The sequence below is a fragment of the Zonotrichia albicollis genome, chromosome 5, assembly GCF_047830755.1.
Source record: "Zonotrichia albicollis isolate bZonAlb1 chromosome 5, bZonAlb1.hap1, whole genome shotgun sequence".
NCBI classification, from domain to species: Eukaryota; Metazoa; Chordata; class Aves; order Passeriformes; family Passerellidae; genus Zonotrichia; species Zonotrichia albicollis.
The window spans coordinates 58,740,499-58,760,609 of NC_133823.1; the positions used below are offsets into that span (position 1 = coordinate 58,740,499).

At 40.7% G+C, this 20,111-nt stretch overlaps 2 protein-coding genes across 5 annotated transcripts in view; one reads left to right on the forward strand and one right to left on the reverse strand.

The window, feature by feature from the left end:
• The first annotated feature begins 6,931 nt into the window (after positions 1 to 6,931).
• SOD3 (superoxide dismutase 3) lies at positions 6,932 to 8,283 on the forward strand. The gene is made up of 2 exons (XM_005484971.3): positions 6,932 to 7,092; positions 7,529 to 8,283. The coding sequence occupies exon 2, from the start codon at positions 7,545 to 7,547 to the stop codon at positions 8,268 to 8,270; it is 726 nt and encodes a 241-aa protein (XP_005485028.1). The 5' UTR covers positions 6,932 to 7,092; positions 7,529 to 7,544; the 3' UTR covers positions 8,271 to 8,283.
• An 880-nt stretch (positions 8,284 to 9,163) lies between these two features.
• Positions 9,164 to 20,111, reverse strand: part of CCDC149 (coiled-coil domain containing 149) — a 50,651-nt gene continuing 39,703 nt past the window's right edge. For 2 of the 4 annotated variants that reach the window (XM_074541817.1, XM_074541820.1), the window contains 3 exons: positions 17,754 to 17,861; positions 12,712 to 13,296; positions 9,165 to 12,028 (listed from right to left, as the gene is read on the reverse strand). In XM_074541817.1, coding sequence (XP_074397918.1) covers positions 12,713 to 13,296; positions 17,754 to 17,861 — 692 coding nt within the window. In that variant the 3' untranslated portion in view covers positions 9,165 to 12,028; position 12,712. Of the gene's footprint in view, positions 12,029 to 12,711; positions 13,297 to 17,753; positions 17,862 to 20,111 lie in introns of all 4 variants that reach the window. The other 2 variants (XM_074541819.1, XM_074541821.1) reach the window with 2 other exon arrangements.

The following is a 20,111-nucleotide window of genomic DNA, read 5'->3' on the forward strand; positions in this document are numbered from 1 at the left end:
GTCATTACATTGCAAGAGCTCTGTATTGCTACTGTTTTGTACCTCCTTGATGTTTCTCACAGGCAGCTCCTCTAGCAGTGCCACATCCTTGTCCTCACAGCAGCCACTGACTCCAGTTCCCCTCAGCCAACCAACCCACTCTTTTATAACACTCTGCTTATTGGCTACAGCTGTGGCCCGGTAAAGTCAGGCCTGCTCCTAATCCTTAATAATTGGCTCAGCTGCAACTCTTTAGGAGGTAACATTACTTTCTATACTACCTTTATTTACTTGTTCTCTCCCCCTACACTGAGCTACACACAATTTTCAGTGGAGGTGGGTATCCAACATAGATAAGCCATACCTTTTTAAAATGATATTATTTTACAGTAGCATACCACACCATCTGAGGTGTAATAGCCACTCTGAGAAAGGCTTCAGGAGCTCAAGGGCTCTGCTGCCCCTTGCTGTGTTCAGGGATGAGGATCCTCCTGGATTCTGCTGAGTGCTGACTCCAGCAGGAGTCCAGGGCTGTCTCCACCCAGGGCTGCAGGGAGCAGCCCCTGCCCTTTGCTGGGCTCTCTCCAGAGCAGGAGCTGCTCCTGGAGTGAAAACCATCTGGGCTTTTGTCCTCCTGGAACACAACTGCCCTCAGCTCCTGCTGAGCTCTAGAGCAGAGCCCCCAGAGCCTGCAGGTGACGCCAAGGATTTACACACTAATGGGGTCCCTGATAGGGGAGCACCAAGATCCTCCTGAATTTGTAAATAAAGCATCAAGGTATTTCACTTTATTTAGTGACTTGACAAACACCAATGATTCTAGATTTAAATGCAAACTTAAGAATGGGTTTGATTTTCCTGGTTTTGGTAAGGTGTGCCTTCAGTATTGGCAATTGCAATACAGAGGTGGGGAGCATGGGTGAACTGGGAGACTTTCAAAAACAGGTGCTGCTTGCAAGAAATAAGAGGGTCAGAAATGGGAAGTTCTGGAAATTTATTTAGTCTAAATATTGGAATGAATTAACCTAATCCTTGCTTCTATTGGCTATTTAGTCAGAAAGGAGAAAGCAATGTGGGAATGTGCACTTAAATGGTGGCATTTTTGTTAGTTTTTGTATGCTTAAGATTTCAGACACCACTTAGTGCCAGGCAGCTCTTCAAAGACATTTTGCTTCTCCCAGGGTAATAACAGTAATGAAGATTCTTGAGATAGGGTCAGTAAATGATTTTGGTTCCTATGAGGACTGAAAATTTTGTAATGATAAGTGTGGCTTAATTCAGGAGTCACTGACACAAAAAAAACCTCTAAAAGAGGCAAACTTCTTGCATTCACCTGAAAGGGAATGGACAGAATGTCAGAAAGGGAAATGGATAAAAGACATCAGGAACTTTTTATTTCCTTTCTACAGCAGAATAATCTGCCTTGCATATAGAGAAGAAGGAGGTGATTATCTAAACAAACTTTGCTCAATATCTTAACTACAATCTCACATGACATTCTTACACACAAGCTGGGGAAAATACCACTCTTGATCACACTCTTATAAAGCAGGTATGGGGATGGTGGGAAATTGGTACCAGTTTAGAAACCAGTCAGTTCCCAACAGGGAGAGCAACCTGCCTCGGGTGCAGGAGTTTGTCTATTCAGCTTTATCAGCCCTCCTGTTAATCACGGAACAACAAGTAAACTGATTAAATTCACTGCTGACACCAGTCTGGGGGAGCTGTAAATACACTGTGAGGAAGGATTAGAATTCAAAATGTTCATGACAAGCTGGAGAAATAAGAGGTGGAGAAAGTAAAAATATAGGAGGTAACTCTATTAAGACAATTGTAAAATCCCATACATGGCAGAAATAGCAGCTACTGAAATATAAAATGGAAATAACTGCATAAGCAGCAGATCTGCAGGAAAGGGTCAGTCAAAGATCACATTATGATGTAGAGAATAATATAGTCTGCATGAGAAGCATGGTGGTAGTTCTGGCTGCTTGTCTGGCACACTGGAGTTATTGTGACTTCTCTGCCAGGAAGAGGTGCACAGTCCATAGGAAAAGGTGGTCTACTTAAAACTGGAGCCCACACAATAAAGGTTAAAAGAATGGGAAATGTTTAGCTGAAAGATGGAAGTGCCATTGGCACAGAGTTAAACTCTCAAGTCTGACTGAGGCTGTTGTAAAGAAGAAAATAATCTGTCCCCCATGTCTGTAGTGGGTACAATCAAAGCAGGAGTTCCAACCTGCAGTGAGAACCAGGCTACAGAGCTGGAAAACTTGTAAAAGACAGGACACAAGTTGATGGCAGATTCTTCAGCAATGATGGCTTTTAAAAACAGGATACAGAAGCCTAAGTATTGATTTACTAAGTCTTGATTGGTAAGGTTTGGTCTGGTGTCTCTAAATCCCTTTCAGACCACAGCACAGATGAAAACCAAGGGTGATGACACAAACAAACAGAAAGCAGGGTATGGCCTGTTGTCAATGGCTGTGTCTTTTTAGTACACTAAATAGAAAGGATAGAAAGTATAGAAATATCTGAAAATCATGCTCAGTTGATCCGTGATATTCATTAGACTACTGAGACAGCTGCTATTATGTGCCACAAAAAGAGAAATTTATTTTTATTTAGTTATTTGTAGCTCATACATCTGACCTAATGGTCCAGCATTCCTATGGCTCCCAAGCTGCAGCTTGAAGCTACATAGAGAGCTGAAGTTGTGCAAATATGCACAATGTATGCAATGTGCACTTGGAAATTGAAAAACCCCAAGATATTTTCATTTTCATTCATGGCCACTAGGCACTGAGCTTGAAAAAGGTCTCATGTTTATTTCTTGTCTCATCTCAAACAGCAAACCCCTCATCAGATTAATGCTACAAAGAAGAAAGGACAAACATTTTATAAAAGAACAGGGAATAAATGCAAACACAAATAATAACCTAAATTATCTGATAGCTGGGCTCCATCCCTACTTTTTACTTTACATATTTATATTTTATATTCACATGTGAAGATGAAATTCTGTTAAATTAGGCTGACAGACTTAGAATGAGTTTCTGAATGCAGCTTGTTCTGAAAGCTTACTTACAGATCATCTCTCCCTCACTCTCATGAAATTATTTCTTCACAAGCTATTAAAGAGGAAGAATTTAAAAAATTTTTCAAGTTGGCTGACGCAGAGTAGTTTGACAATTGCATGAACTTCTATTTGCAAGAGAAATTATTCTCCAGAGAGAACAGTGCTGTTTCCCTTTTGTTTATTTATTTGAGTTTTGTTATGGGTAATGCCCTGAAAAGTTGGAAATGCTTATAGCTCTTTTGTAAGAATATTATAAATGGATGCTTATCTCAGGCAGTAAATATTTTTATTTCTTTAAATAGAAATACCAAGTCAAGGAACAGGATTAAACAGGAAGAATAACTCATGACCAGCAACAGATCTTCCATTTGCTACAGGAAAATACTTCATTTAATTTTATTTTCTTTTTTTTCTTCATAGGAACTGCAAACCAGTTGCTCTATCATAATTCCTGTGGGATGTGGTGCTGCCCACAGCCCAGTGCCAGCCCTGCCTTCCTTCCCCACGCAGGTGCAAAGGAGAAAACAGCTCAGCCCTGGGCAGAGCCCCCTGGGCAGCACCAGAGCTCCAGAGAGAGAGAGAGGTCACAGGCAGTGAATGGCCAAGGCCACAGTGCCTCCCCTGCCACCCCAATGGCTGCACTGCTGCTGTGTCCTGCCTGTCCTGCAAGCACTGCTGCTCTCTGTGTCCTGCCTGTCCCCCTGGCTGCACTGCTGCTCTCTGTGTCCTTACCCCACCCTGGCTGCACTGCTGCTCTGTGTCCTTACCCCACCCTGGCTGCCCTGCCTGCAGCACCACAGATGAGAGCAGCCCTGCAGGCTCTGGCTGCAGACCCTGGTGCAGGTTCCAGGACCCTCAGGATGTCACACAGGGCAGGGGCACTTGGCACACACCACACCTCACCAAACTCAGGACATGGAAGTTTGGCTGCCTTGCAGTCTCTAACTCCACACAAATGCTGTGTGTCCCTGCTGCTGCCTGATGAGCCACCAGCACAGCTCGCTCCTGTGAGTCAGAAATGGCAGAAAGTGCCCAAAACCAAAGGGGCACATCAGGTGCCCAAGGATCTTGGGCACTTGATGTTTCCCTCAGACTACAAATGTCCCTTCTTTCAGCTGCTCCAGCTGCTGCCATATGTGGAGAAAAGCAGTCAGCTCCATCACTTACTCCCAAAGACATAAAAGTTTCCTTGTCTGGGCGGTGTTTTTATGGAAAACCATTCTATCAAAAAACCAGTGAGAGCAGATCCGACTGCGGGAGACACAAGAAAGGAGGATACAGCTTGCTATAAAAGGATTCTCCCCTACGCAGTGTTTTCCTCATCATGTTTAACTCTGTGCTGGACAAATCAAACAACAGGATGTCAAACAGTAGAGTAATGCAATAGCAATGGTCATTGCAAAACAAGTCCACCAACCCTGAAGGTCACAGCATGGACTGAGAGCTTGTGAGCAGAGTCTGCTACAAAGCTCACTGCAGAACAAAATTCTTCCTATGCAGTCCAGAGAGCCTTGCAGAAGTTGTTTTGACTTGTCTGTCTTGTATAGCCCAGGAATCTTTAGGACATAGTTTGAAACTCGGGATACAAAAGATCTCCTAGAACTGGAACAAAAGCAGAGGTCTATTTTTTTTTTGAGCAGTGATTGTAACACAAGTGCATGGTCAGGTCACTGTGGGCTTTCTTCCCAGTAACTGCTGTCTGCTTTAAAGGCTGTCAAGCCCATTATTCACACCTCTTTGTAACCAGAAAATTAAAACACAGGCAGTGGGTAACAACAGACTTTAATGATACACCTGGTTAGTGCTTAGTGACCATCTTTCAGGCTCAAAATGAATGCCAAATCACCCTGGCTATTGCATTCCTTGTAGTTATCATCCCTTCTCCTTTTCAGAATACATCTTTCTGACAGCGGCCCACAGCCACTATTTCCTTTTCATTCTCTGAAGTGCAGAGCGCTACAAATACATCATTTCACTTTGCTGCAGTCCTTTCTGTCCCCTTGATCATCTCCTTTACACCTGCATTTCTGCTTCCCTCCCTCATGTGCAGTACATCAAAAGAGAGCAGCAAGTAGGTGTTTCCAGGGACAGCATCCCAGCTGGGGTAGACAGCACAAATGCCACTGCAGTCAGAAACATTGCTGTATTTAAGCCAGCTAAAATTCTGTCCTTAGTATGTATCTCAAAATGCCTTAAAATTCAATAAAAGCTTTACAATTCTCTTTTTTGAGTAGTGACTGCTGCCTCAGGAATTTCCTTGTGAAAGTATTAACCTCAATTGCAGTTCACTACTTTGTGATTCAAAGAGTAAACAATGAATGATGCTCCTTTCCTCCTTTCATTTGTTGTGACCCCTTAAAAATTGGTTTATGCTGCTAAGAAGTAATTTTTCTAATAGCACCTGGATGTTTGCTTCCTGTATTTTACAAACTTAAACCTTTGCATTTGGCTCCTCTTAGCTGAACATTTTTGTGTCTATTTATAAAACTTGATTATAAAACTTTCAAATGCTTTAAACCCAAGAAATTTCACTGTATTACCACACTGCAAGTATGGCTTTTCCCAGCTGAGAGACTGCCAGTGAATGAAGGTGGGAAGAGCTGCAAAGGAGGTGGTGTTAGGCTTGGTCTGATGGACAATCCTGGCTTCTCTGAGGGCTCAGCTCCCTCTGAACACTGCACAGCGCCCAGGAGCACAGTGATCTGAAAAACTTGTAAATACCCTGAAGAAATACCAGTTGTCCTGTTTCACTGAAGCCCAGAGCTAAAGTAACACATTCAATATCCCAATATTCAAAAATGAAGTTAGTTAATTCTGTATTTCCCTGGCTAATGATCCGAGCAATTGGCATTCCTTTAGCTCTACTTTCCCTCATACATAAAGAAAAAAAATTGTCTCTCTCACATAACCATCTTGGATCTGATGTAGTGTATGATACTGGTAAGATTAACACCCACAATTTTACCATTGCAGAAGCTGACAGTCCCATTCCTTACTCAGCTGGCAGAAGACGTGAACTGGGAAAAAGGATTTTCTTTGCAATTTTCTTGCATTGAGAATTGTTCCAGAGTAGTAAAAGCTACTCTTTTCTCTCCACAGAAATCTCACCCTGTTAAACTGATCTTGTGACAGCCAAATTCACATTTCAGCTGCATCAGTGGGAAGTGCTGTGGGCAGGGCAATGCCCAGAGAGGAGAGCATTTCTTAGTTCATGGGATGATGAAACACACATGAACTCTTCATGCTCCAGCCAGCTTCTGAGCAATTTCTCTGCACCCCAGTCTGATGTTGCACTGCCTCAGCACTGCTTACTTCTCTCTTAGGAAAGAAATCACTGCTCCTTAAAAAAAAAAAAAAGGAAAAAAAAAGCAGAAGGGCTTCAGTGGAGCAGACATAGAAGAGCAGAGGCTAACTAACCCCAAAACTTCAGAGGCATCATTGACATGCACCTCAACAATTATACTTTAAGCTATTTCTAAATCCACAAAAACTTTTGTATTCATCCATATAAAACAGTTTATGTTGCTCAAGCACCAGTTTCCATTTTGATTAATGAAGAAATAAAAATGCAAACTACTTTTAGACAACCAGCACACAAGTGAGCAAACCGCCCAATTGTGCCTTAATAAAGCTTCTCCCTCTTCCCTCCCTGCCTGCTCAAATTCACTTGTTTTAGATGAACGCATGAAGTCACCAAAAGGCAGATTAATTTCAAAGGTTCATGGCTTTTTTTTTTTTTTAATGCCTGTGACGAGCAAGAGTCAGACCAACAAACTCACCAGGAAAGGATAAAACATTCACCCTGCCCAAAGCAAAAATGCCTAGAACTTTCTCCCCTCCCTTCCTTCTTCCCCCCGTCCCGCCTCCCTCCCCTCCCACATCTCCCTCGCCTCCCCCGGGCCAGCGTTACCTAATTTCCACACAAACACGCACTTTCTGGCAGCATCACCTCCACGCAGCTCTGGCCTTGTGTCCGGTCACATCTTGGTTTAGGGGAGCAGAGGTGAAGAGCTACAGCTGAGGGGTTCTGCAAGGTAATCAACTTGTTGGATTTTTGCTTTTTGTTTGTAATGCCTGACTAATGGTTAAGTAGATGGACCAAGAAAAACTCCTGGCAAACTGCCTTGCTGGAATTTGTTGAAGTAGAAAAGCCTATTTTTCTACAATACAAAAATACAAAGTCAGAAATAGATTTTAAAACATTTTGGCTTACTTGCTTCCTGCAGGGAAACAGATGTAGTGTTTGAGATCAAGATCTAATTTAAAATATGTAATCAGTAGAATTTCTTTTAGGCATGGGTGCCAGTTGTATGTGTGTTTAAATACATGTATGCATTCTGATTGAGTTTCAGTTCATCACATTGGACAGGTTTAGCAAGCAGCAGTCCCCTGGGACCCTGCTCCAGCTGTTTCACTCAGCTCCCCGCTGGCTGTGGGTGAATTCTTTGTATCTCCCTGTATCTTTTGCAGGCTCGAAATTGCCAAGATGTTTCTGATTCTTTCTCTGGTCACTGGGCTCACCCTGTCTGCCTCTGGTGTCATGACAGACAAGGAAACTGACCCACACCAGGAGTCACTGTATGAAATACAGAAACAAGTGAACGACCTCTGGCAGAATTTGCTCTATCCAGTAACACGTGGCAATGACACCAATGGGATGATTTACGCCACTTGTGAAATGAAGCCCAGCTCCAAAATAGATGCTGACAAGCCACAAGTGACTGGACAAGTCTTATTCAGGCAGAGTTACTCATATGGAAGACTGGAAGCCTTATTTTACTTGGATGGGTTTCCACTGGATAACAACCAATCCAGCAGAGCTATACACATCCACGAGCTTGGAGACCTCAGCAATGGCTGTGATTCTACAGGGGGACACTATAACCCTTTCAGAGTGAACCACCCTCGGCACCCAGGAGATTTTGGCAACTTCCTTCCTAAAGAAGGCAAAATCAGAAAATACAAAACAAACCTCTCTGCCACAGTCTTTGGTCCATATTCCATCATGGGCAGATCTGTTGTGATCCACGAGCAGGAAGATGACATGGGCAAGGGCAATAATAAGGCCAGTTTGGAAAATGGAAATGCTGGGAAACGTCTGGCTTGCTGTGTGATTGGGATAAGCAACAAGAACTTGTGGGAAGAGAAGCTGCCTGAGGTTATGGACAAGAAGAAGAGAGGGCTCAACAGAAGAACATACAGCCAGGCTTAGGTGAAGTCCAAAGTGCCAGCTACAGCTTGGGCAGCACAAAGTAACTCAGCCTGTGCTGTTGCCCACCAAGATATATGGCTACAGGATCCCTATTTGCTTGCTCCTCTATGAAATGTATATCACTTTTGTAGAGCTTCCTTTATGTAAGCCATCAATAAAACCAGCATCAGCTCAACATTGTGAGTGTTTTCTTGAAGGAGCAAAGATTCCCTTTTGTGCAGTGGAAGTTGAATGCATGTAAGAAGAGTACAGATGGATAGGGTGTGTGGGCTAAAGAATCTGTGCACTGCAGGGGCCTTTTAAGGGATTGTTAGATACTAAAGGAAAAAAAGTAAGAATTTGCCTCTCATTAGACACTCTTCTGTAGTTAGATGCCAACTTGAAAGCAGAAAGGTCTCCACGCTGTTAACAGTGTTGGGTGTTGTGTTGCAGGACCTTGGTAGTGACTTCCCCTAGAAATAAGGGAAAGTACAGAAATTTCTGTGTTGAACTTGAGATCCATCATGTTGTTCTGCTTCTGTAAGTCTCCAGTCTGTGCCTGTTAGTACCAAAGTTATATACAAAAGTTATAAAGCTGCTTAGGTAATGATGATAAAGTTAGCAGATCAGGGAGAAATACTATTTTCAAAGCGAAAAAATACTGAGTATTTTACTTCATACAAGTATGAAAAAAACTGTAGGAACAAAGTCAGTTTGGGCTGGGAGAAGTGACAGTGAAAAGATTTAAGTAAGATAATTTTCAGATTTAAAACTTTCACTTAATAAGGCTTTACTTCTTAAATTTAATACAACTCAGAATATTAAAACACCACCCCATGGCTATCATTCATCTAATACTAAGGAGAGAAAAGGAAACAAGCAGGTAGAACAAGTGTATCAGTAAATACTTTTATTAAAGATGACAAAATTTATTAATATAGTTTAACCACATTGTGCTATTAATCCAAGCAGCAACAAAAGACTAGTTTGCAAATAAATTAAACTGCATAATTTAGAAAGCAAACTACAAAACAGAACCTGGTAAACAAAATGCTATCTTTTAGAAATGCAGCAGATTTTCAACTTAATCTCAGTTAAGATTTTGAAATACATTCCTGAGCTCATAGGGATTAAAGAAATTCCACTATCTTTATTATACAAATTCCCATATGCTTAAAAATAGTCTCACTTAGAAAAGAAGCAGCATTCTAAAAGATGCTTCTTAATCTGTCATTTTCACACACTTATTTTACAAATTCAGTTAACATTATTTTTTCAATAACCACATTATCCTACTTTCAAATGAAATCCTTCTCACACATAATGCATGACTTGACCTTTAGGTACAACAACCTCCTTAAAATGAGTTTGTGAAAGGCAGCTTCTCCATACTCCTGCTACAAAATTCCCTCCCCAGTTTGCTTCCCCAAAGCCCAACACCAAGAAGGCTTACATGTCTGGTTGTGATTTCTGCACTTCTAAAGTAGAAGAAAAAGGGAACACGGGTCTTAAAAAACAAAAAACAAAACCAACCCCACCAAATTTAAGGTAGAGTTGAGTCCACAAAAAACCACAAGTTAAATTTACTGGGAAAAAAACCCATTGTTATATTAGCACAATGATATCAATTAAAGCAATATCCAAGGAAGATACTGACAAGAACACTTAATTACTTATCACCTAGTGCAGTAACAATGTCTTACTTGTACAAGTCTCCTTGCTTTGAAGTCTTGTGTTCCTGGGAGAAAGGTAAAAATGTAGCTGGAATACACATTTGCTAGAAGAGAAAGGAGAGGGCCAGTATTGCAGCAGTGGCATCACACTGGAAATGAGGTTTTCAGAGATCTATGTATCTGGAATTTAGTGATTGCAAAGATTTAAAAATTACATCTAAGCAGGAGAATGGTGTGAGGACGTGTACTAAGATTCCCTAATTACTGGGTTGTACACCAGTATGGTTTCACAGAAAAGACATAATTGAAAAGAATCAGCATGAGGCACTAACAAGCTGTTGATCCAGCACTGCTTCAGCCTTACACCAAGCTCTTAATTAACTAACAGCATTAACTGGCTGTTAAGGGACTGTGAGGAAAATACTCATTCTCACATCTCTGGGTTAGGAAAGACACAGGGTAGGGAAACAGTAAAAGACCCTCAATGTTTCTGAGCTCAACACATGAAATCTTGACCTTCTGCTTTGCTTGCCTCAGTTCTGAATGCATTGGTATTTAGCTCTGTGCAGGTTCAGTCTGTGAAGGGGAAAAAATACATCTCAAACAAAATGCTACTTCATGTGACATTCAGGCATTACAGGAAAAAATCCTGCACATTCTCCTGGAGATTTTACTTTCTACAGCTATTTTTCTTCTGACTGTCACAAAAATGAGTCAGTAATGCAGTCAGTTACAATTACTGGGAACATCTTAACACTCCTTCAAATATTTAAACTCTTGGGGTTTTTTCAGGTAATGAGGAATTTTAATGGGGAGCAAGATAACAAAATAAAAACATTTTACTGTTTCATGTCTCTAATACGCTTAACTATTTATATAACTTTTGTTCCTAAGGACTGCTGCTTAACATCAGTGGAATGCTGCAATGTCCAATCACCCTTAAAGACAAAGTACACATATTTGAAGAGCACTCTAAGTATGGCTTTGTATCCTGCAGACAGACACTGAAAGGGTTACACAAATGCACCTGCTGAAGAAAACACATGAGAACAGAGACAAGCCACATTTTTCACCTTCCAACTATCACTCCTTATATTTATATGTAATAATTTACATACAGCCTTTCTCCTGCTGAATACAAACCGTTCATGGGCTCTGACACCTTGATTATGGCAGCACCTGCTACCTCATCTTACACATACAGAAGAGTTTGTCAGTACTGCTAATATAAACTCTCTTATGCAGTAGCTGACAAGTGGGCTGTAAAAACTTGCAGCTGGCAGTTGTCAAGGAAGTACTCAGTCTGGGAGGGATTTCCCTTTTTATTAGTAGTATTTTATTAAATTTGCTTTAATTCTCTCTGATTGGTTTCAAGTTCTAGGAGTCAGAAATGAACATTTACAGACAATTAGGTCCCAAGCCAGGAGAAAAATTGCCTTGATGGCTGCTGGCCCTCAGAAGTTCCACAGCTGCAGGGACAGTTCCTTATGCTACAAACAGGAGAGGAAAGACCTGCCTCCCCTTCCCCAACAGCTGCTAACTTCAGTGTTAAGCATTCCCTCGTTGCTGTCTTCCTAGAAGCAGAGTGGCACAGCTCCAGCATCGGGGCCAAGCTAGGGAATGACACAGCAGCTCCCTTTTCCCCCAGTTACTATAGGAATGTTTTTCTATGACTAAACCTCTTCAAGAGAAGATTAAAAAAGTGGCAACAATGCAAATAATCCTTCTACCACACCATAGACTGGTGAAATGAGGAGGAAAGGAAGAGTTACCCTTAATTCCAAGTAATGAGAAAATAAAAAAGACACAAAATTCCTTTAGAAAGGAGAGCACAGATGGACTAGGTTGAAACCTATCACCCATTAACCAAGCCCGAGGGCCCATTCCAGCTCCTGTGAGTAGAGGAATGCAGTTCCAGAAACTGACAGCCAAGTAAGCTGGACAGGACATCACTGCTCCTCCTCTTGCTTTTTCTCTGCTTTTGAACAGCATTGCTGTTTCTTACAGTAAGATTTCTGGCTCCTCTGATGATGTTTCCTTCAGAGCTTCATTAAATTGGGCTTTCAGTATCTGGTGAAATAACTTGCTTCATTTTCATGAGATGAGCTGGGAGAAGAAAGCAAAAGTTTTGTAGAGCTGACAAAATACTAAGGTATAAAGGTTTGTAATGAGAGAACTATATACACCATATAAACCACATTTACAAAGGTTTGAAATGAGAGAATTATATACACTATATAAACCATACATAGATGGTTTTCAGAACCTTCCTGTAAGGGAACAGTGATCTTATGCTATGGCTGTACTGACAGTCACTATATGTAAAGAGAAGCAGAACACAGTCTGAGAAAGAAGCAAAAGCTCGCAGCCTTAAGATGCTTCTCAATTTATCACTCCAAATTTTTCATCCTTGAGAGACATTTCTCAACATTAATATACAGTCCAGCACTAGGACCATACATGTTTCAGGAGCCTAGTGATAACAAGATAAATCATTATCACTGGCCTCTTTCCTACACTAACGTAAATTACATCAATCTATATAGAAACTTCAAATCATTACAGAAAGTCAACTTGACTAAACCTCATCACTAATTCTTTCCCGTAGGTAATTTATGGTTTTGGTACATTACAGCCAGAACTAACAGAAAAACATTTTTAAAAGAATTATTAACAGTTCAGTATAAAATAATCAACCCTACAGCACAATATTTTACTGATCATATCTGCAGCAGCACAGACACTGCACAAGGATTACAGTGAGATGCTCTAGGGCCTGGATTTCATACCTCAAGCCAAACTGTTATCCAAATATTCACGGTTTTCAGCAGCATCAGATGGTTTCTTGTTTTCAGATTCAGAGAGCTCCTCAAAGCTGTTATTTGTGTCTGCAGTTTGAACACTGAGCCCTCCATGCCTTCCAGCATCCTCAGCATGCACCACATCCATGGTGCTACTGTTTTGATCCTCTCTTCCATTTGGAATTTCACAATCTCTCTCCAACGTTTTGTCATTGTCTTTCAGGGCCTCAGTTTCACCAGTTCGTTCATTCTCTGAGTTTGAGGGATCTGTGGGGTCAGATGGATCAGGGCTGGAAAGTGGGAACTCTGCCTCTGATGAATCATTAAGCTCTGCTTCAACTCCCACGTTCTGCTCCCCCACAGGAGCGCCTCCTCTTTTCCCTTCCAGTTCTGCAACTGTCAGTTTAATTATCTGACTTCCAAGCTTGTTTATGTCTTCTTCCTCAGAAGGTAGCTGGGGTAATGAAGGGTAAAAATGTTTATTTTGGATTCTGTTATTTAAGTTTGTTCCCTCTGGAGACAGAGATTCACTTGCAACAGCATAAGTTTCATCATGTTCTCCCTTCTGTTCTGCTGAAAGAGAAATGGAACAGCAGGATACTCAAATCATTTGGAGGCATTTGTTATATATCTGATCTGAAGAATATTACTACCAGTGCTGGACCACAGAGATGTTTATCTCAGTAAGGAATTTTTAAGAGTGCTTCCCCATCCCTCCCAGGCATATTTCTTAGACAATAAACAATCAACACTAAGTTTCTTGCTGGACCTGGCCCTGTTTTGGAACCTCTCTTTCCCTAACACCAACAATTCTGAAAGTCAGACAGTACCATACTGTAGAACAGCAAGGTCAGGAAAACTTTTCTAGAGGAATATCAACTCCAAGCAAGGCACTTAGCTATGGAAATTTTTGGCACAGCTTACCATCAATCCCCCCATCACTACCAGTTTCATGGGTTAACACGAGCTCCATTTATTTGGAACTTTTCACAGGGTTTTCATCCAATAATGAAGTTTTGTTATTGATCCTCTAACATTCCTCCAAACATAAAAGATTATTTTGATTAGGGTAACAGCATAAAATGAAGTAGCAGCACAAGAATCTTAAGTATAACATGATACTAAAATGCAAACACTGAAAAAAGAGTCAAAATAGAGGAAAAAAAAGTCAATGTGCAAACAAACACCCTTGTGAAAAGTGTCCATTAAAGAACAGAAAGCCTCATTAAAAATAAACTTGCAAATTAAAGTAAGAAAAATTAGGAATTCCTGAAAATAAGTCTGTCTTGAGAGCTTAAAATTACTTTTGTTGTGCAGACGCATTATATTTGAGTATTTAAGAATTTACTCCATTTCTCTCACACAAATCCTGCCTCACACAAGAATGGGACTGCCTGGCTGCAGAGGACCAGCCTACTGTCTCTATCATATCTGACTCACTTAGAATTTGGGAGCTACTGAGTGAATGAGACCAGGGCTGGCACCAGACACTGCCATCAACAAGGCTAGGAATGAACTCTGAAGAGCTGGAATTTAAGTCTGTGGAAAAGGCAGGGATAAATTAACTTTCAAAAGGTGATCACCCACTGGATCTAAGCCTCATTATCTGAGAAGTCAGCTGGAAAACTAGGAGCTTGATGTGCAGTACTGCTCTGCTTGTGCTGTACATCAAAGTGCTCCAAATGAGCCAAAATGTACATACCTCCAACTAGCACTCCAAATTAGCAGGGACTCTGCCTTCCCTCTTACAGTTTTACGTTTCTTCCCTCTTACAGTAGAAAACCACTAACCTATCAGCTTGCTGCAATCTTCTGAAGATACATTGTCTCAAAGCACTAAATCCCCAGAGAAAAGTTCATAGAAGAACAGCACTGCTTTCTTCAGGGAATGCCTGGAACAGCACCCAGGCAGCACAGCAGGGACAAGGCATTCAACAATGGAGGGAAAATCCCTGAGCAGCTGTTCATTAGCAGCTGAGATGCTCAGGTACAATCCATCCCATGACACCAGCCATCCTGTGCAGTGGATAAAGGGAGATTTCGTGGCACAAGACAGGCTTTAATTCATATGATTCCACTCTGTCATTATGCATGTTCACACAGGAACTGCACAGCAGATCCTACAGACATCCACCACCCAGCTTAACTGAAACAATGACAAGTGCAGATTAAAGGAGGCTTTGATGAGACCAGGGTAAGCAGATAGACTGGATAAAAAAAGCCTGCAAAAGCCCTCTGATTATCTTCAGATCTAGCTAGAGCAACACTTGATGCATTATAAAAAGTTCTGATGAAGAGTAAGTGTATGTTTAAAAGCTAAGAAGATTTCTTGAGTCAAACAGACACCAAATGCAATTCTTTAAAAGGCTGTAACTGACCAATGTGACATGAGATCTAATACATAACAATAAGTAAGAATTTCACTGTTATTGTGGTTATCAACTGTTTTCACTCAACTGATCATTCAATTAATAGGAAAATAACAGTGGTTTTGTTTTTATTTCAGTAATACTTTAACCAAGAGCATGCTTGTTTGATGAATCATAGTGGATGAACACACTCCTGTTTTCTTCCCAGTTGTCATGGTCCCCCAGATTTTGGAGGCACATGGTATAGATGAAAAATAGCAATATGCACCAAGTTCCTAAACCTCAACAGCAGTCACTCTCTGTGCAGAGTGGTACAAAACATACCTGGGTACCATTCCCATACAGATTCTGACTGCAGAGGAGTTGTGTGACTCCAAGCACAGGGATATGCCTTACAGCTGAAAACACACTGCTTCCTTTTCAGGCTTTGAAGGGAAAATGGCAGCCCCAAACATCCTTCAGAAAAAGAATCTGGAACATCTGGAGCAGCAGGTGTTGTGTCACCTACTGCTAGAAACTATGGTGTCCCCTGCACAGCTGGTTGTAGGTATGTGCTCATTTATGCCACCAAAAAGTTGGCTCAATTTAATTATCACAGAGGTAACTTTTGTCTCAGTTCTCACTGCACGTTATCAGATACACTGGGACATAGGTAAGGGGAAACCCAAGCTGTTAGTTTAGGCAGAACAGTAATTTCTTAACCTGCTCCAGTTTGATGACAGAATTTCTATGATTAAGCTCGGTTCTCATTATGGTCATGGGATGGAGAGGAGAAAAGAAGGAGATGACCTACTGGGATCTGATTCTCCCTATGATTGCCACAGGTCTAATCCTGGTTGTCCTTTCCTACAGTAAGGCTGTTTACTTCTGCTCTTCTCCTCCCATGCTTATCTTTCTGTTCCTGCTCCATATCCCCTTGTTTATCCAGTCTCTATACCTACTATGCCCATTTCTCATCCACCTTTGATATATTTTTTAATCACATCCTGCTTTCACTGCCAATGTTCTGACTTCTCCCTCCTGTGCTCTGACCTCTGCTCAGCCACATGCAAGTCCCTCCTCACTCAGACTTCCATGGACTTTGCCAAGCCCCATCTACTCAAGTCCTGATCTTGGCCTTTCTTCCCACTTTGCTCCAGGATTTTTTCCCTCTAAGTTTACTTTATCTCAAAGGAATGGTGCATACAGAGTTTTACCAGCACTGGTGGCACAAATTAAGCTCAACAAAATAACTTGTTCGTTTTTAGCAGATGAGATTTGTAAGTGAATCATGTAGAATAAGGTGGAAACTCCAAATTGCTTCCTCAGGCTGGAAACCTTTTCCCTAGATTTTAAATTCCTATAATTGTAGATACAGGAAATGCTTGCATATTGGAAAAAAAACCAACCCAAATTCAAATGTATAAAAGACAAAAAAATCCCACAAAAAACCACACATGGTTATCAGTACTTAACAAAAAAAAAATATTATTTGGCTATGTGAAAAGAAAAAAATAGCTGACGTAGAAAACACAACGTGGAAAGCTTCAGCCCAGAGTTAAGGTTTGGCAGTGCTACAAAGCAACAGCAAGAGGGTCTGATGAGATGTGACAGACAGATCAGACTCCCTGTCTGACCAGCCTGTAATCACAACTGTAATGTCAGCCTCACCTAGGACAAATGTGGAAAGAAAAAGAACATAATGCCACCAAGTAAATACTTTCAATAACTACCAATTTAATTAAAAATCAACATTTAAGTAGGTAAAAGAATGAATATTTATGAGTTATTATTACTCACCAGAGAACCATTCATTACAGTTTCACTTCTTATTTTTAGCAAAAATATCAGCTGATCAAGATTATAAAAAAAGATCAGCCTTGCTGCCACATTTTATCAGATAATGACATGGGCTATAAAGTCAAAATTAAGCCAGAATCTATTTAGTTTCAGGACTAACAAATAAATTGTTTATGAAGCTTCATGGTTAGCTGAGAAAGATCTGGGCATATCATAATGTTATGCCCATTAAAGACTTTATCCAAATGCCAATAAGCAAATAAAATAATCCATCTCCCATCCATTATGAAAAACTAAGGAAAAACAAATCAAGGTTATCAGCAACTGCCAAATACAGCTAAGCTTGACTTTGGAGAGATGTTAAAGCTTGCAACTGAAGAAGGATTTTTAACAAAACACATGTAAGACTATGAAAAAAGCAGTGAATTTCTCTGGGAAAATGAGTTGGGTATTTCAATTTACCATGTGCAATCAGGAAGCCATTCATCTAGACATCACCTATAATGCAGGAAAGTGCTCAACCAGTTCCACAGACTGCTTCCTACTGTGCATTTTAACTGAGGGGAAAAGTGCAGGAATCAGTTAACTGCAACACAGATGGCATGAATAACTTCCCACAGTGTCATGTTATCGGGCAGGAAAATTCTCTGCAGTGTAAGACCTGATCCCTAGCCTTAGCAATCCATTCAAGAGTAACTTTTCAGTCGTTTCTTTGCTATTTGTACTGGGACCATCTATCTGTTTTACCTGTGGATGATGTATTCAATCTCTGTGATCGCTGAAACTTTGCCTTCTGCTATCCCAGCATGAAAATTTATTACATTTTATTTGGAAAGGAATGAGTACTCAGCTCTCATCATGTTCTCACGTCCCAGGTGCTCACCTTGTACTTCAGTTCTCTGAGGCTTATCAGCAAAGGCTGACAAGGGTGACCTGGAGCGCTGTATCACAGGCAGGGCTGGGTCACTGAATGTTATCGTGTCCTTCCCACCTGCAACAACCACACTGTTAGAGCTGCTGGCTCACCAATTACAACCACTGTGCATCAGTCATGTTGCCCACAAATTTTTAACAATGATATTGGAAAGTACAGAACAGGAAAAGCATCTCAAATGATCCTTTCACAGCATGAAAAAAAAAATACTCTGTACTGGAGCCACAATATGCAAGGCAAAGGCAGAAAAGCTGCGTGTTTTTATCTGCAGTACTGAGTAAAGGCCAGATTTTGAAAGACCAGGTGCTGTATGCAGCAAATTGAATCAGCAATTAGAATTCAATTAAAAATAGTAATAATCAGATCATACCAAAGTAATGGATCACTTGCATGCTATTACCAGCAAATGTTCAGCACTGACTCTTTACTCTCTATTATTCTGTTTCATGTGATACAGGCAGGTTCATCATTATGTAGCTTTATGCTTCAGATTTTATATTATCCTGCAATGCTTCCTTAAAAAAAATCCTATAAACTTCGCATAATTAAGAACTGAGGGAGCAAACAAGTACACATTGCTGGGAAACAGGAGGGATTTTAATCTGAAAATTCCCAAAACATTTCTGAGCATTTCAGTTTTAAACCAAATGGAAAAAGGCAATTTTCCAGCTCTTTTGCAGACAAAATAATACAAGAAACCCTTCATCTGAGGACTCTGCTGTAGATGCTTAGTGTTTACGTATTTTAGCAATGCAGAAAGCAACACCTGCAGATCCTTTAGGAAGTCCTCCACTATTCAGGATGCTCATGTTTTTAGTGACTACACTACCTTAAACCTCGAGGGGAAACGGCAGGAAATGTGCAAGATCAGCTAAGCGTGGTGTTTGTGTGGCCTCCAGAACAAATGCCAACTGATAAGTAATGGCTGGGGAGGCAGCAAGACACTGCTCTATTTATCTCCATGAGAACGACATTTATGTAACAGCCACTTCGCCCCTCTAAATCTGTTAGTACGTTTCACCTTAAGGCAACATCCTAAATCTAATCACCCATCCAAGACAAAGACTTTCAAGAGAACACCGGGTCAGGAGATACCTGGAATAAATCCAGCCCTGAGAAAGTTCTGGTGCATACTAAGGAATAATGAAAGTCAAGCTGTTCCCATGGAGTCTAACCGGACCACTCCAATCCCTCACTCTTTTTAAGGGCACTGGCTGCAAATACCTTGATCCTGAAGGTAGCAATGGTCTTTTATACCCTCGCCATGTTGGGCAATACACTGCAGCAGTATGAATGCAATTAATGCTTTTGAAGCATGAATCTTGTGGAAATTTGATCCCCCGTCAAGTATGCATCAGAATTCTGCCTTCACCAGCATTAACTAACAGCAAAGAGGACAACCCTCCCACTGTAAGACATAATTAATTAAAAACATAAAAAATGCAAAACAAATCCAACCAATATTTCAAAATGCAAAAGCTCCTAGATGAATGTGCTTTTTGTAAAAGTGAAGGAATTTTGTGTTGGAAGAACCAAATTATACAGGGAACTTGTGGTATGAAAATACTCAACAGATATTCACACAGTCAGAAGCAGCCACATATCCAAAAAAATACCAAAGAATCCAATGGAAGAAGTAAAAAGATGATGAATAAAAAAAATTGAGTGGCAGTTTTAATACGAAAGTAGAAAGCAGAAACTTTTAAATTTATTTAATAAAAAAAGTAAAGCCTGAGCTGAAGTCCCTGAAGATTGCAAGACAAGCATCACAAAAGATACTTCTTGACTTTCCAGCCAGCATTTACAGAGTAAACACATTTACTTTCCCATTTTTCTTTGAAAACCAGCCTGGTTACAGAAAATAAAGCTAAGCTCAGTATCCACACATCTTAACAATAGATGTGACCCAAAGAGTCTGATGAATATTTATTTATTAACAGCAATTGACATCCATTCATGAAGGAGGCACATAGGGGTACTGCTGCACTGCATTCTGTGAATCATGATCTGAAGCTGGATTACACACAAAGAATTTCAACTAGCTGCTGTGTAAGCTCAATTTCATAACTTCTATAGCTTCATGTTCCTCTAATGAATTTTTCAAGGACTATAGTGAAAGTATACAGATCTCAAAATACATACAAGTTTTCAGTAATAGTAAATTTTTCATTTTCTCCTCCAGGGTTGGGTATTTTCTTATAACCTCTGCTGCACCCTATGCCACTGTAACTGGCTACAGCCAGAGCAGCTGCAGAGCCCTTTAATTCTACCCTGCCTCTGCTCTGTGCTGATTACTGCAGGGCAGGA

Excerpts from the sequence above, each read along its gene's own strand:
- SOD3 (XM_005484971.3), top strand. The coding sequence starts at position 7,545 with ATGTTTCTGATTCTTTCTCTGGTCACTGGGCTCACCCTGTCTGCCTCT.